The 13,472-nt window shown below is 38.8% G+C and overlaps 1 protein-coding gene across 1 annotated transcript; it reads left to right on the top strand.

Moving 5' to 3' along the window:
- The first annotated feature begins 4,446 nt into the window (after positions 1-4,446).
- Positions 4,447-4,974, top strand: LOC145813009 (uncharacterized). Its single transcript, XM_082908282.1, has one exon. It carries the CDS (start codon positions 4,447-4,449, stop codon positions 4,972-4,974), a length of 528 nt encoding a protein of 175 aa, XP_082764408.1.
- The last annotated feature ends 8,498 nt before the right edge of the window (positions 4,975-13,472 follow it).

Below are 13,472 nucleotides of genomic sequence, written 5' to 3'. Positions count from 1 at the left end.
TTCAGATTGAGAAAAATTAAATATAATTAATTGGGCTCTAATGGAAGTCAATTAGACTAATTAAATTATGTGGGCTGTGATTAGTATGATTAATTAAGTTATGTGCTAATCAATATTTATTAAGAATAAGAGTAATTTAATTAAATTAATCTTAACCATAAATTTAATTGTAGAATGATTTAGAATTTGAGAATATAAGTGGGTGTGTGCAGAGAAGTATGTGTGTGTGCAGAGAAAATCTAGTGGGTGTACTGAGAAACTAGATTTGTGTGTGTGTGTGTAGGTGTTGTGTTGGAAGCTTGAATCAAGGTGCATGTGTGCAATATGTGTCAACAAGAGAGGTGTACATGTGTGTATGTGTTGAAGGATTTGAATCAAGACCCATTTTGGGTATTTTGCTGGGAGCAAACCATTGAGAGAGAGAGAGAGAGAGTTCAACCCAAGGAAGAAGAAAAAAGGAAGAGGGTTTTGTGGGATATCAAAATTCAAGCTAAAAATTATGGAAAATTCATCACAAGGTAAGGAATTCCATCCTCTTTCTAGTATTGTTTAATTAATCTAGACAAAATTGATTCGAGGTGGATTTTGAGAGGATTAAGAATAAAGATTTGAAATCAATTATATAAGTTGATAAAAATTGGGTCTTCCATGTTCAATCAAGTTAGGTTGAAAAATATGAGTTATGGTTCTTTAAATTTGTTATGTATGAGTTTAATTTTGGGAATTATTCTTTAATTGAGTCCCATAAATTACATGCAACAAGGATTATTTGAAGATTTGATCCATGCAATGGAGTTAGGTTCAAATCTATGAAAATTAATTTAGAAATTAATTATTTTGGGTTTGATTTTAGAATATCATGCATGAATTGAGTCTAATTTCTACATGCATGGACAAATTCTACAAGTTTTAATACTCTAATTGTACATGCATTATGGATTTCTAATAATTGATTTCATGTTTTGATGAAATAAGAATTAAGCTTTGGAAATTTATGGGTTTATGAACAATGAGCTTAATTTGTAAATTAAAGGAGTTTTGATATAAATGATTTAAAATTGATCTTATTTTCTTGATTATTTAAGAGTTGTATATTTTTAGATAAGCCATGTATGAACCCAAGACTTGAAATTATTTTAAAAGCTCAATTCAAGTTTTAGAATTTGTGAGTTTGGAATTGGGCTTGATATGAAGAACATGAATTGAATTGAATTTGATGAGTTTGAAGTTTGTATGTACATGTATGTAAAGGATTGTCATGAGTTTGCATATTTGAGTACAAACATGCATTTTATAATGAATTGAAGGCTATTTGCCACATGCAAGCATGATAATGTTGATTTTCATGAAGTTGATCATCAAATGTACTATTTAAGTTGAAAATGAAGCCTATATTTCACATGCATGGATATTTCAAAATGATATGGAAATTAATTTGCATGAGCTTTGAAGTTATGAAGTCAGTTCGATATGATTTGAGTTTATGAGATGGATTTATGTAAGTTTGAGATTCAAATCTTGTAAAGTTAACCCTTATATTCATGTTAAAAGTTATATGGTAGAAATATGAGTCTTACAATATTAATTACATTGGTTGGAACCAAGTTTTGAAGCTTAAACATAATTTGGAAAAACCCAGAATTCGACATGTCTGCTCGAGCGAGGAATGTGTCGCTCGAGCGTGGAAATCGAGCTCCCAAAAGTTTTGCAGAAATTTGTATTGTCGCTCGAGCGGCAAAGTGTATGCTCGAGCGAACCCTGTTTTGCAAGGCTTCTCACTCGAGCGTCGAAAGTCTCGCTCGAGTGTAAAACACAAGTAATCAGTACTTTTACAGACCAAAGGGGTCCGCTTGAGCGGCCGAAGCTATGCTCGAGCGGAGAGCCCTGTTTCAGAAATTTTAAAAAGTTGTTCTATACTTCGTTTTCCGTTCTCTTTCATTTCAAAGCACTCTTAGGCATGCATTAACATTGTAAATGAGTTAAAGAAGCTGAAAGAAACTTAAAAATGTTAAACAAGTTAAAGAACATAATGAATTGTAATATGACCCAATGTGTTATGAATTATGTAGGGTCAAACGCAAGGACGAATCAAGCACCAGAGCACTGTGAGTAATATCTTAGTAAATATAATTTTATGTATTCATTGTTTTCTAAATGTTACCTACGTGGTAAATTTATGACTGTATGAATTTGTACTATGCATGAGTATTCTGTTTGCTTGATTAGTAATAAACTATGTGAAAGGATTTATATATGAGTAGGAAATGGGCCTAAGGCCGTTTGGCATGTTTGACGAGGACACATTGGAATGCTTAACAAGATAGACAAAAGGTCATATTATTTACAAATTGGACCAAAGGTCATTTTGAATAAAGAATTGATTGGACTAAAGGTCATTTTGAATATGAGTATAGATGTGATCACGATCATATGCGCATAATTATGAATATAAGAATGGTGGACCCAAGGTCATTTTGTAACGTGATATGGAGGACCAGTGGTCCTTGGTACATGGATCCATTAGACCTAACTATGAATGAGTATTGGACCTAAGGTCATTCAGTATACACATGCGCATAGATATGAATATAGAAATGATAGACCTGAGGTCGTTCAGTATAATCATGCGCATATATATAAATATGGAAATGATGGACCTGAGGTCGTTCTGTATTATGATTGGGCCCGAGGCCATTCTGTAATATCATTAGACAGTATTTTGGACCCGAGGTTGTTCTGTATGAATGAGAACTTGGACCCGAGGTCGTTTTGCCCCTCCGATACACCTTGAGCATGATACATTGGACTTGAGATCATTCTGATTTTGATTTACCTGTAATATGTATTAATGTGATTTACTTAATTACGGATCTCATTCATATAACCTCTTTACTTTGGTATTATTCACTGGGCATTAGCTCACTCCTTATTTATATATATGTAGGTGTAGGTGAGCAATTGGAGGATCAACATTAGAATTTGCCCAGGAGTCCGCCTCTTTGTCAAGCCACCCAAGAGTGCCTCTTTGTAAAGGCTTTGTTCTGTATTATTTTGTCAAGCTTGGGATAATCTTTGTACTTGGTTAGAAGTCCTTCACGTAGTGTGTGAGATATGGTGTAAAATATGTCTTTGTACATGTATATATGAAATTGTGTTAAAAATGTTTTAATTACTACAATTGATCATGTGCGCACAGCTCGATAGGCATCATCATTTTTGTTTTGCTTCCGCTTCAGGCCTCGATAAAATAAAATAATTTTGAAATTTTGTCTTTGAGAGTGTAGGTAATCTATGGATTACTGGCCGATTACGACGCTAAACCTATAGGGGCGGGTTTGGGTCGTCACATATCCTATGCTAGTCGTACTCTTTCTGATGCTCAATTAAACTACACTACCACTGAGAAAGAGTTACTAGCTGTTGTCTTTGCACTTGATAAGTTTTGGTCCTACCTCCTAGGGTCTAAAGTCATTGTGTTCACTGATCACGCTGCTTTGCAATACTTATTGTCCAAAAAAGAGACCAAACCTAGATTGATTAGGTGGATTCTACTCCTTCAAGAGTTTGACCAAGAAATCTGGGACAAGAAGGGATCCAAGAATGTAGTTGCGGATCATCTTTTCCGAATCTTTATTGAGCACATGAGTGATCCCTTAGCCTTGCACGACTCGTTTCCTGACGAGCAACTTCTTGCGGTATCACACGTAACCCTCTTGTGGTTTGCTCACATAGTGAATTACTTGGCGGTTGGTCATATTCTGAAAACTTGGTCTAAGCAAGACAAAGAACGATTTTTCTCACACGTCAAGCACTATTTCTGGGAAGACCCGGAATTGTTCAAGTATCATCTGGATCAAGTGATTCAGCGTTGTGTGCCTGAGAGTGAAACCCATAGCATTCTCACCTTTTGTCACTCTTATGTATGTGGCGGCCATTTCAGTGGGCAGAAAACGACCGTCAAGGTTTTACAATACGGGTTCTACTAGCCCTCTATCTTCAAAGATACCCATAACTTCTGTGGAGCTTTTGTGCATTGTCAACGCATGGGCTCTATGTCACGCCGAGATATAATGTCGATGACTCCTATTTTGATTGTTGAGATTTTTGATGTTTAGGGCATCGCCTTCATGGGTCCCTTTCCACCATCTTTTGGATTTGAATACATTTTGGTAGTTGTGGACTATGTCTCCAAGTGGGTTGAGGCAGTGGCCACCAGAATGAATGACCACAAAGTTGCGGTTAAATTCCTCCATGAGACCATTTTTTATCGTTTTAGGTTCCTACATGCCATAATTAGTGATAGTGACAAACATTTTTGCAACCGATTCTTCGAGGCATTGGTGCCCAAATACATGATCACTCACAAAGTTGGCACTCCCTATCATCCCTAGACTAGTGGTCAAGTGAAGGTTTCTAATAGAGGTTAAACACATCCTCAAGAAAACTATGAGGCCCGATAGGAAAGATTGGTCCACTAGGTTGGTTGATGCATTGTGGGCCTATCGCATTGCATATAAGACACCCATCGGGATGTCTTCATATAGGATTGTGTTTGGGAAACCATGCCATCTCCCTGTTGAGTTAGAACACCAGGCTTTGTGGGCCATTAAGAAGTTCAATTTTGATATGGCCAAAGCCGGTGACCATCTGAAACTCCAACTTAATGAGTTAGAGGAGCTCCGCAATGATGCATATGAGAGCTCCAAAATTTACAAGGCTAGGACTAAGGCATTTCATGATAAACACATTTCTCGTAAGTCCTTCGAGCCTCACCAAAAAGTGTGGCTGTTCAATGCTAAATTGCGATTCTCGAGTAAACTTCGGTCTCTGTGGGATGGCCCATATGAGGTTATTGAAGTCTTTTCGCATAGGGCTTCTGAGATTAAAAATCCACAAGATGGTACAACCTTTAAGGTCAATGGCCAAAGATTGAAACATTATATGGATGGTATTGAGAAAGGGGAGATGATTTAGGTTGTCCACTTGACGAACCCAATATATCTTCCATAGTAATTGCTTTGAGTCTAGGAGACTTTAAATCCTGTAAAGGTGTAATTTCTTTGATGCTTGTCGTGCCCGAATAGCATCTGACAGTCTGGTATAGCCACCTAACTGTATTTATAATGAGTTCCTAGGAGACCAACTGAGACGGTGGAAACTAGAGTTCGAATGTCAAAGCCTAGAACGCGAAGATTTGAAATTTTCGAGGCTAAAATCTGGTTTAAATATCCAGGGGTGTAGAGATTGCTTCAAAACCACCCTGGCATAAACTCTGTATGGCAGCCCCATAGGTCGACTTAGCTTTATGTGCCTCGATTCTGGATACCAAATCAATCTAGTCTATTACCTTGTTGGAGAATAGGAAAAGTTACAAATATTGTTAAGGAGAAAAGTAGTACCCGTGGTTTTCGCGTGAAGATTATACCTTTATTGAGCATTTAAAAGTTTTTGAAGTGCTATTTTTATTTCAAATGTGTATTGAAGGTATAAATGGTTTAAATTTTTATTTGGGTTGTAATTGGGTTCAATTAAAAAAACAAAAAAAAAAAAAACAACAACAACAACAGATTGCACGTGCGGCCAAAACTGGTGCACGAGCGAAAAGTCCAAGCAGAGAACACGAGCAGAAGGGCCAGGCCGCACGAGCAGCCCAAGCCTGAAACCGTACTATGCGAGCACCGCCAGTGTGGCCGAACTTCACTGTGCGGCCCACATGGGCGCACAAGCGGTCCATCCAAAAAAATAAAATAAAAATTGGAGTGCACGAGCAGCCCAGGCCCAAAAGCACACTGCTTCAGCGCCGCCGAAGCGGAGCGACCCATAATTCACCGCACGTGCGGCCACCTTGGGTGCACGAGCGGACTGGTAAAAATATATATAATTTTTAGATTTTATTCTTTTTATTTATTTATTTTTCTTTTCCTTCGCCCAAAAATTAAAAAAAAAAATCGTGCAGTTTATTTAATTAATTAATTAATTTTTATTTTATATTTCTTCAAAAAAAAAAACATCTTGCAGATTTTATTTTTTTTCTTTATTTTTTTATTTCTTCAAAAAAAAAAAACAAAACAAAAAAAAAAACAAAAATTGACTTCATTAAGCCAAATCCTAGACCCGCCTTCACCATCATTTTCTCAACTACACTCTCTCTCTCTACCTCTCATCATCTTCTTCTTTTTCTTCTCTTCCTCTCTCTGTCTCTCTCTGTCTCTCTCTCTCAAACCCACAAACTCATCAAACCCCACCATCACTAACTTTTTTTTCCTTCTTCCTTCAACTTTCACTCACATTTTTTTCTCACCACCACCTTCTACCGGAGCATCACCATCTTTTCCTTCAGGCGGCCTTCTGGCGGCTATTTTTTCCTGCGAATCTTACATATTCTCTTCTTCATCCCTTTTCTTCATCCTTTTTCAAGGTAACCACTCTCTTTTTGTTTAGATTTCTTAGTTTTCACTTGTAATAGTATTACATTAGTAGTTTAATGGTGGTTTTTGAGACTTATTCATCATCATGTTCATCATCTTCAGCCTCACAAAAAAAAAAAAAAAAAAAAAAAAAAAAAAAAAATTTGCTGCTATAGCCAAGCAATAGACCACCTCACGTGCAGCCATCTCTGGCGCACATGTGGCCCAAACAAAAAAAAAAAAAAAATCACCAATAATAATAATAATAATAATAATGATAATAATAATAATAATTTAGCTTGTTGTAGCCTATTTTTGTATAATGTAATTGTTAGTTAAATTAGTTAGTGCATTGTTTTTATTTTTGTTTTAATGGTTTAGTAAGTGATTTAGTTTTATTTTTATTTAGTGATTTAATTGTTAGTTTAATTGGTTAGTGGTTTAGTTTTTATTTTTATTTTCTGTATTTTATCCACAAAAAAAAAAACCAATAATAATAATAATAATAATTTAGCTTGTTGTGGCCTATTTTTGTATAATATAATTGTTAGTTTAATTGGTTAGTGGTTTAGTTTTTATTTTTATTTTCTGTATTTGATTTGATTTGATTTTCTTATCTTTTTCTCTACTAATTCATTTATTTAGTCCTTGTATTTCATATTTTCGTTTGTCAAATTTTTTCTTTGTTTTTTTTTTTATGCTAACATAGTCTAAGTTGATTTAGGGTAGTATAAAAAAATATAAAAATAAAAATTATCAAGAAAAAAAGTAATTCGGTGGTGTGATAACAATGAGGTTTTGAGTGATTTGTGCATGCATGAGCTATTTGATGAGTGCTGATATAATAATTCCACATTTTTGGTTATGTTGGTTGTATTATTTTGTGCAGATATGTCTACATCATCCCGCTGAGCACCCAAACAGCCTCGCAATGCTAACATCGCCGCTAGGGATGTACCAACTGACACATGGGCCAACAAACCAATTGCCTGTGACACACCATTTGATGTGGACTTTTTTCGTCGCCATCAACCCACTACGTGGAGTGTCCGACAACTTGAAGACTGGGGCCTCTTGGGGATCTGCACTGTCACTGAACTGGCGCATCCTCACATTGTGCGAGTCTTTTGTCAGAATATGTACATCAATGACAAGGCCCCAGGAGCTCTTTTGTTCATTGTTGACAGGGTGGAGTTAGTGGTCACACCAGCTTCCATTACTAAGGTTCTCCACTATTCCATGGACACTATTAATGAAGAGTAGTTCCCAATGTTCAATCGGGAACTCACAGTCTCGGCATTGGTGACCGAATTTTATGAGGGGCAACAGGATGATGACAATGGAACTAGCATCCGGCGGGCTAACTTATCGTGCTGCCTCCTCTTCCTTGATGTTTTCTAAAAAGGCATGTCATCCCTCTAGGCCACAAGGAAGAGTGACGATGAGAATTCCTCCGTGCCTTGCACTGATTTGACTTCAGGTTTTGGGTCGACATCCCTATTTTGATCTTTAACCAGATGGCCCGTATCCTTAATGAAGTTAAGTTGTGCAACACCCGAGGCGGTTCTACATGGGCCCTCTCTTTCGCAAACCTCATCACTACACTCGTAAAAGGCCAAGGGACATACCCACTTGAACCCAATGAAGTTTAGCTTTCGCTGCCAACGCTTTATGGTAAAACCCTATGGCGCCAAACCACTACTCACATGCCACCTCCACTACTCCTCTCCGATGCCTCGGCCAATCCTAATGATGTTCCGGTAGAGCTTACCGCCGCGCCACCGCCATTCCGTATGACACAGGCGCAATATTAGGCTCTTTTGGATAATCAAGCCGCTATTCAGCAATCTGTGGTTGATTTCCGGGCAAACTATGAAGCATATCGGGATTACTTGCAGACGATGCTTGATGGGTATCAGCAGTCAGTTGTATCTATGCAAACTGACTTCTACGCATATCGGGAGTCGAGCTAGCAACGATTTGATAAGCTTGGCGCTAGGGTTCATGATGAGGCATTCATGCCCTATTTGAGTCGCATTTTCCACCACCACCAGATCCAAATCTGTGATATCCATTATATTTTCTTTATTTATTTTTGTTTTGTTTTATTTTATTTTTATTTTCCTTTTATACTGTAAAGTCCAAAAAAAAAGTGTATTTGGTGTGTCCTTGCGTCGCTGGATGCATGCCTACGCCGTCTGGTAACATCCTCTCTCTCTTTTATTTTACTATCTACTTTACCATTGCTTACATTGAGGGTAATGTTGTATTCCAGTCGGGGGGTGAGGGTATTTATTAAAACAATTCATGTTTATACTTGCTACACTTGATTGCACCACTTCACTTAATGTTCACTTTGTGCCAGTATGGTAGTGATATAAGCATATGTTAATTGGGGAACTTAGTGGATTTGTACGAAAAGGGTTTATTGGGGAAATGCTGGCATGTGATGTTTGCACTAGGAGAGTTGTTTGTATTTATGGTATTAGTACACACTTGTCACGAGTATGCCTTAATTCACATTAACACATTTTCATAGTGGTGACCTCTCTATTCTAATCCTTGGTATACATCATAGATAATTGCTAGCATTGTAGAAAAGAATAAATGAATAGCCTTGATTCTCACACACAAAAAATAATAATCATAAAAAAAAAACCACTTGACTTGTTTTGGTTCGTAGCCTTTTTAACTCGAGTTATTAAGCCCGTAGGGGTGTCTCTACACCTAGTGCCCTAAAACCGTCTGGTTTGGGAGTCATTGGCCTAATACTTGCTACATGGGTTAATTAGAAAGCTTAAAGGACCTAGACATTACACAATTAAGAAAAAAATAAAGACTTGTTTGAGTTCGTACCCTTTTCAGCTCAAGTTATTAAATCCGTAGGGGTGTCTCCACACCTGGTGCCCTAAAACCGTCTGGTTTGGGAGTCATTGGCCCAATGCTTGTTACATGGGTTGATTAGAAAGCTTAATGGATCAGAACATTGCACAGTCTTTCAAAAAAAAAAAATAAGAATCTTGGCTGCAAAAGTTTAGTTTTTCTGTATATGTTGGGTATTATTGTGAGTTACACTAGGCTATTATAGTGGACAGTTAATTAATTATGGGGAATGCACTTTACACCAAGAGCACTGATGATGTGTTTACTAGCATTCACAAGTACAGGGGATTTAACTTTTGTCTTAATTATGGTTTTTGCTCAATAGATTTCTTCATGCTTGTCCACTATGACTTCAATGACTCATCATGTCTTAATATCATATTGTAGTTAGCACATAAGTGTAGCACGTCCGCGAGGGACCCCGCTACTACAGTTCGGACTCGATTTGTGTCACGGTTCTTAATCTGAACCAAAGAGTCCAAATCTGGCAAATCGTTTTGAGAAACAGATTTTTGGAAAGAAGTGCCAAACCTGGACTGCTTTGCCAGATACAGAGTCGCCACCTAAATAGTTTTTATGGGAGAATTTAGGAAACCCTGACTCGGTGCCGATGGCCACATGTTCGTCATTACCGGAGTTGTCTCGGCTCGGGAGCTAGGGTACGATTGGGGAAGGTCAGCTATGAGCACCCCCTCTCGCCCGATCCGAAGTTCGGCTTCTACTAACCGTGATATCCGTTTTTGAAAACATTATGTATTCTTATTCCAATTGTTAGCCTAGAATTACTATGTTATGCGCACAGCAAACAAGTATAGACTAGATTGCCTAATTTGGAGAGAAACATTGCACATCCGTTTGTTTTGGAAAATGTTTTGGAATTTGCTACTCGTAAGTAGGCTAAAACACGGATTTCAACGAGTGTTTCCAACTCAGACAATCCAACCTTCACCCACAGGCATTCAAACAGTTTATCACATAAGCATCTAGCCACATGGTAAGCATGCTGTCATGTTAACATTCACACGCGTGCGAGATGCTAAAGCATAAAATACTTACATCGTACTCCAAGCCAAAACAATACACTGGTTAGCAAACATGCGTGATCCTAGTTCATGTTAAATTGACTAATGCAGCACATACAGGATGCAATTAGATAGGCTCGGCTAACCTAAACATGGTATGTGAAATGCTACAACTAACACGTATTCAATTTGGAAATTGAAATACAGATGCAATTAGAATGATGCGCCGAGCCCGGTGCATGTAAGGCAAATGTATGAATGCACGCATGCATAACATAAGGTATGCTAATTTAAACATGCCCTAATCTACCATCATAAGCAGGTAAATAAAAGGGAAGAAACAAGTGGGGATTGGAAGACATACACACCACTCACACACACTTATTACAGATTTGCCCTCGCCCGGAGGGACCAAATAAATATTACAGTCCGAATAAATAATACTAAATTAATTATTACAAAATTTCTAATCTAATTAACAAATTAAATGCAAAGAGAGGATGGCTGTAGCCCCCGTCTCGGGATGCATGAATGATGCATGCTCGGATTTATCTTCCCTCGAAAGCCCGGAAACCCATACCATGCCACTGCTACCTCTGTTAATGCTGCCCTGCTCCTCTGAAAATTGCCAAAGTCTTAGGGTATCTTCAATGAGAACTGCATAACACCACCGGCTAAGTGAAATGACCACCGGCCATGGGAAATTTCCATCGGCTGCTTTCAAGTCCATCGGCCTCATATCCTTTGCCGGTCGGCATTCTTCAGTGCCAGTCGGCAGAAACTTCCTGCAGAAGCTGGTTTTGGACAGCAACAAGGACAGACAGTGCATGGCATAGAATTTCAAGCACATGTATGCGCGGGCACACTCCCTATCATGCAAGGGACTCAAGGGAGCATGACCCTCGACCCTCGGGCCATCAATTACGCATGATGGCCTAAGAGGCCAAGTTTTGCAACTTTGATATCAAATAAAATGCAAGCACAAAACACATCAAAGGGCCCCAACCCCTATCATGATTGATCAAGAGGCAAGGGATGCATGCTCAATGAAATGCAACCTAGGCATGGAGGCTAAGTATGCAACATGAACATGCAAATGAGCAATGTATACTAGGCGCGCAACCTAAACATGTAAGTAAACATGGCATGCAACAACATGCGATGATGGACTAAAACTAACATGGATAGCTCGCAAGCATGCCAAAATCGGTGGCCATTAGATGAAAATGAGACTCTCGAAACGCGTGCACGCATGCACGCAAACCGAGGACCAAACCTAAGGCATAGTATGAAACTCTAACAAGGCATGGCGAGGCATGAAATATGGCATACAAGCATGTAATTTCAGCACTGAAATGTGGTATAAAACAGCCCCGAATCACGGCAAAATAGCACCCGATGCATGAAATGAAACCGAAATGCAAAACTAGGCCCATGCATTGGCCTATAGCTATATAAAACATGCATTATTCGATTATGACATGTGAAGAAAGATTCTAGGCAGCCCCAAAACAAGCATTTTTGCAGTTTTAAACAAGGCCAAACAGCAAACACACATAGGGCAAAACTAGCATGCAAAAATGGCCCTAAATATGAGATAAAGAAGCAACTCACAGCTGATGACCCCAAACAGATTAGGGCCCTTCAACAATGTTGAAGAGGGGCCCAAAATATGACCTTTTATAGTTGATGGCCAAGCCCAAAACAGTATAAAAGTATGCTCAAAATACTATGCAAGATTAAGGCCAAAAAAGAGCTATAACATAAAGTTTACAAAGGGTGTCTCAAACAGCCATGGACCCTTAATGAAACATGAAGAGGGGGTCAAAATAGGGCCATTTTAGGTCGGACCAAAGTCCAAAAATAGAGACACAATAGGCTAATAAATCATGCAAAAATGGGGACCAAAGAGGGGTATAATGACAAGTGGTACATGGAGGTCCCAAACAGTGATGAGCCCTTCTTCAATGTTGAAGAAGGGCTCAAAATAAGCCTATCTACAGTTTACATTATGCTCCAAAACATATCACACATAGGCCAAAAATACTATGCAAGATTATGGCATACAAAGGGGTAATGAAGCAAGTGCAAGATGGGGGTCTCAAACAGGGTAAGACCTTTAATAAAACAGAAAAATGAGCTCAAAAAAATGATATTTTCAGTTATGGTCGGAGCTCAAAACAGCAAGCAAAAGGGGCTAAGAAAATTTGCAAAAATGAGCTAGAAAGAGGGAGAAATCAACTCACCCTTGAAGACCAATCCTTTGCTACCTCTTGGACCAAGAAAAGCTGCCTCCTAGCCTCTGAGAAGGCCCTCCAAGCTGCTGGAATGGAGTGGTGGTGTGGTGCTATAGGGTGTAGTGCAAATAGGCCAAGAACAAGGGTCTTTGAACACTCTAACACACCCAAATGTAGAGAGAGAGGGTGATATATATGTTATATGTATGTATTAGGTCTGATTTTGCTGAACCAAAACAATGGAGGAGGATGGGTTTCTTTTATAGAGCAAGGAAATGGCATAAAGCTTCTCAAAGAAGCTATACAAAAGGGTCAAAGGGACCAAGCTTCTAAGAGAAGCTAATGCAAAGGTGCAAGCTTCTTGAGGAAGCCAAGACAAGGGGTCAAAGCTTCCTCAAGAAGCTTTGAGCAAAGGGTGCAAAAAAAGGGGTCAAAAGGGGTGCAAAGGGTGCAAAATAGCCACACACGTGCATGGGGAGCAGAGCCTGTGCATTCCAGCTGGCACAGCTGGCATCCATTCAATCTGTAGAATACTTTGGAAGGTCGTCAGCTAGCAAACTTGGTTGGTTAGCCATCTTTTCTGGCCGGTCGGCCATCTATTTGGCCGGTCGGCCATTTGTTTTGGCCGGTCGGCACGAAAAATCTGCTCTGCAGGTCCAACTTTAAACGGGCATAACTTCTTCATATGAACTCCTTTTCGGGTCATTCTTGTGTCAAAATTGAAGCCCCGGAAGTAAGCTTTCCAATGGCACCAGCCTTGCATCAAAATTACAACTGTGCAAAAAGTTATGCTTGTTTTAGTGAAGGCTGCTCAGTTTCAGTCTAACCGGGATGATGCCCAACTTCAACCAATCATATCTCCGCCCTCCGGTCTTGGATTCAAGAGATCCTTGAATGAAAAATGAAGCCCCGGAAGTATTCTT

The sequence above is a fragment of the Camellia sinensis genome, chromosome 1 (assembly GCF_055761805.1).
Source record: "Camellia sinensis isolate YWXY chromosome 1, ASM5576180v1, whole genome shotgun sequence".
Lineage (NCBI taxonomy): Eukaryota > Viridiplantae > Streptophyta > Magnoliopsida > Ericales > Theaceae > Camellia > Camellia sinensis.
Note: the sequence above shows the minus strand (reverse complement) of the source record. Positions and strands in the feature narration are given on the sequence as shown.

Coding starts and splice junctions, on each gene's coding strand:
- LOC145813009 (XM_082908282.1), top strand. CDS start 4,447: ATGAGGCCCGATAGGAAAGATTGGTCCACTAGGTTGGTTGATGCATTG.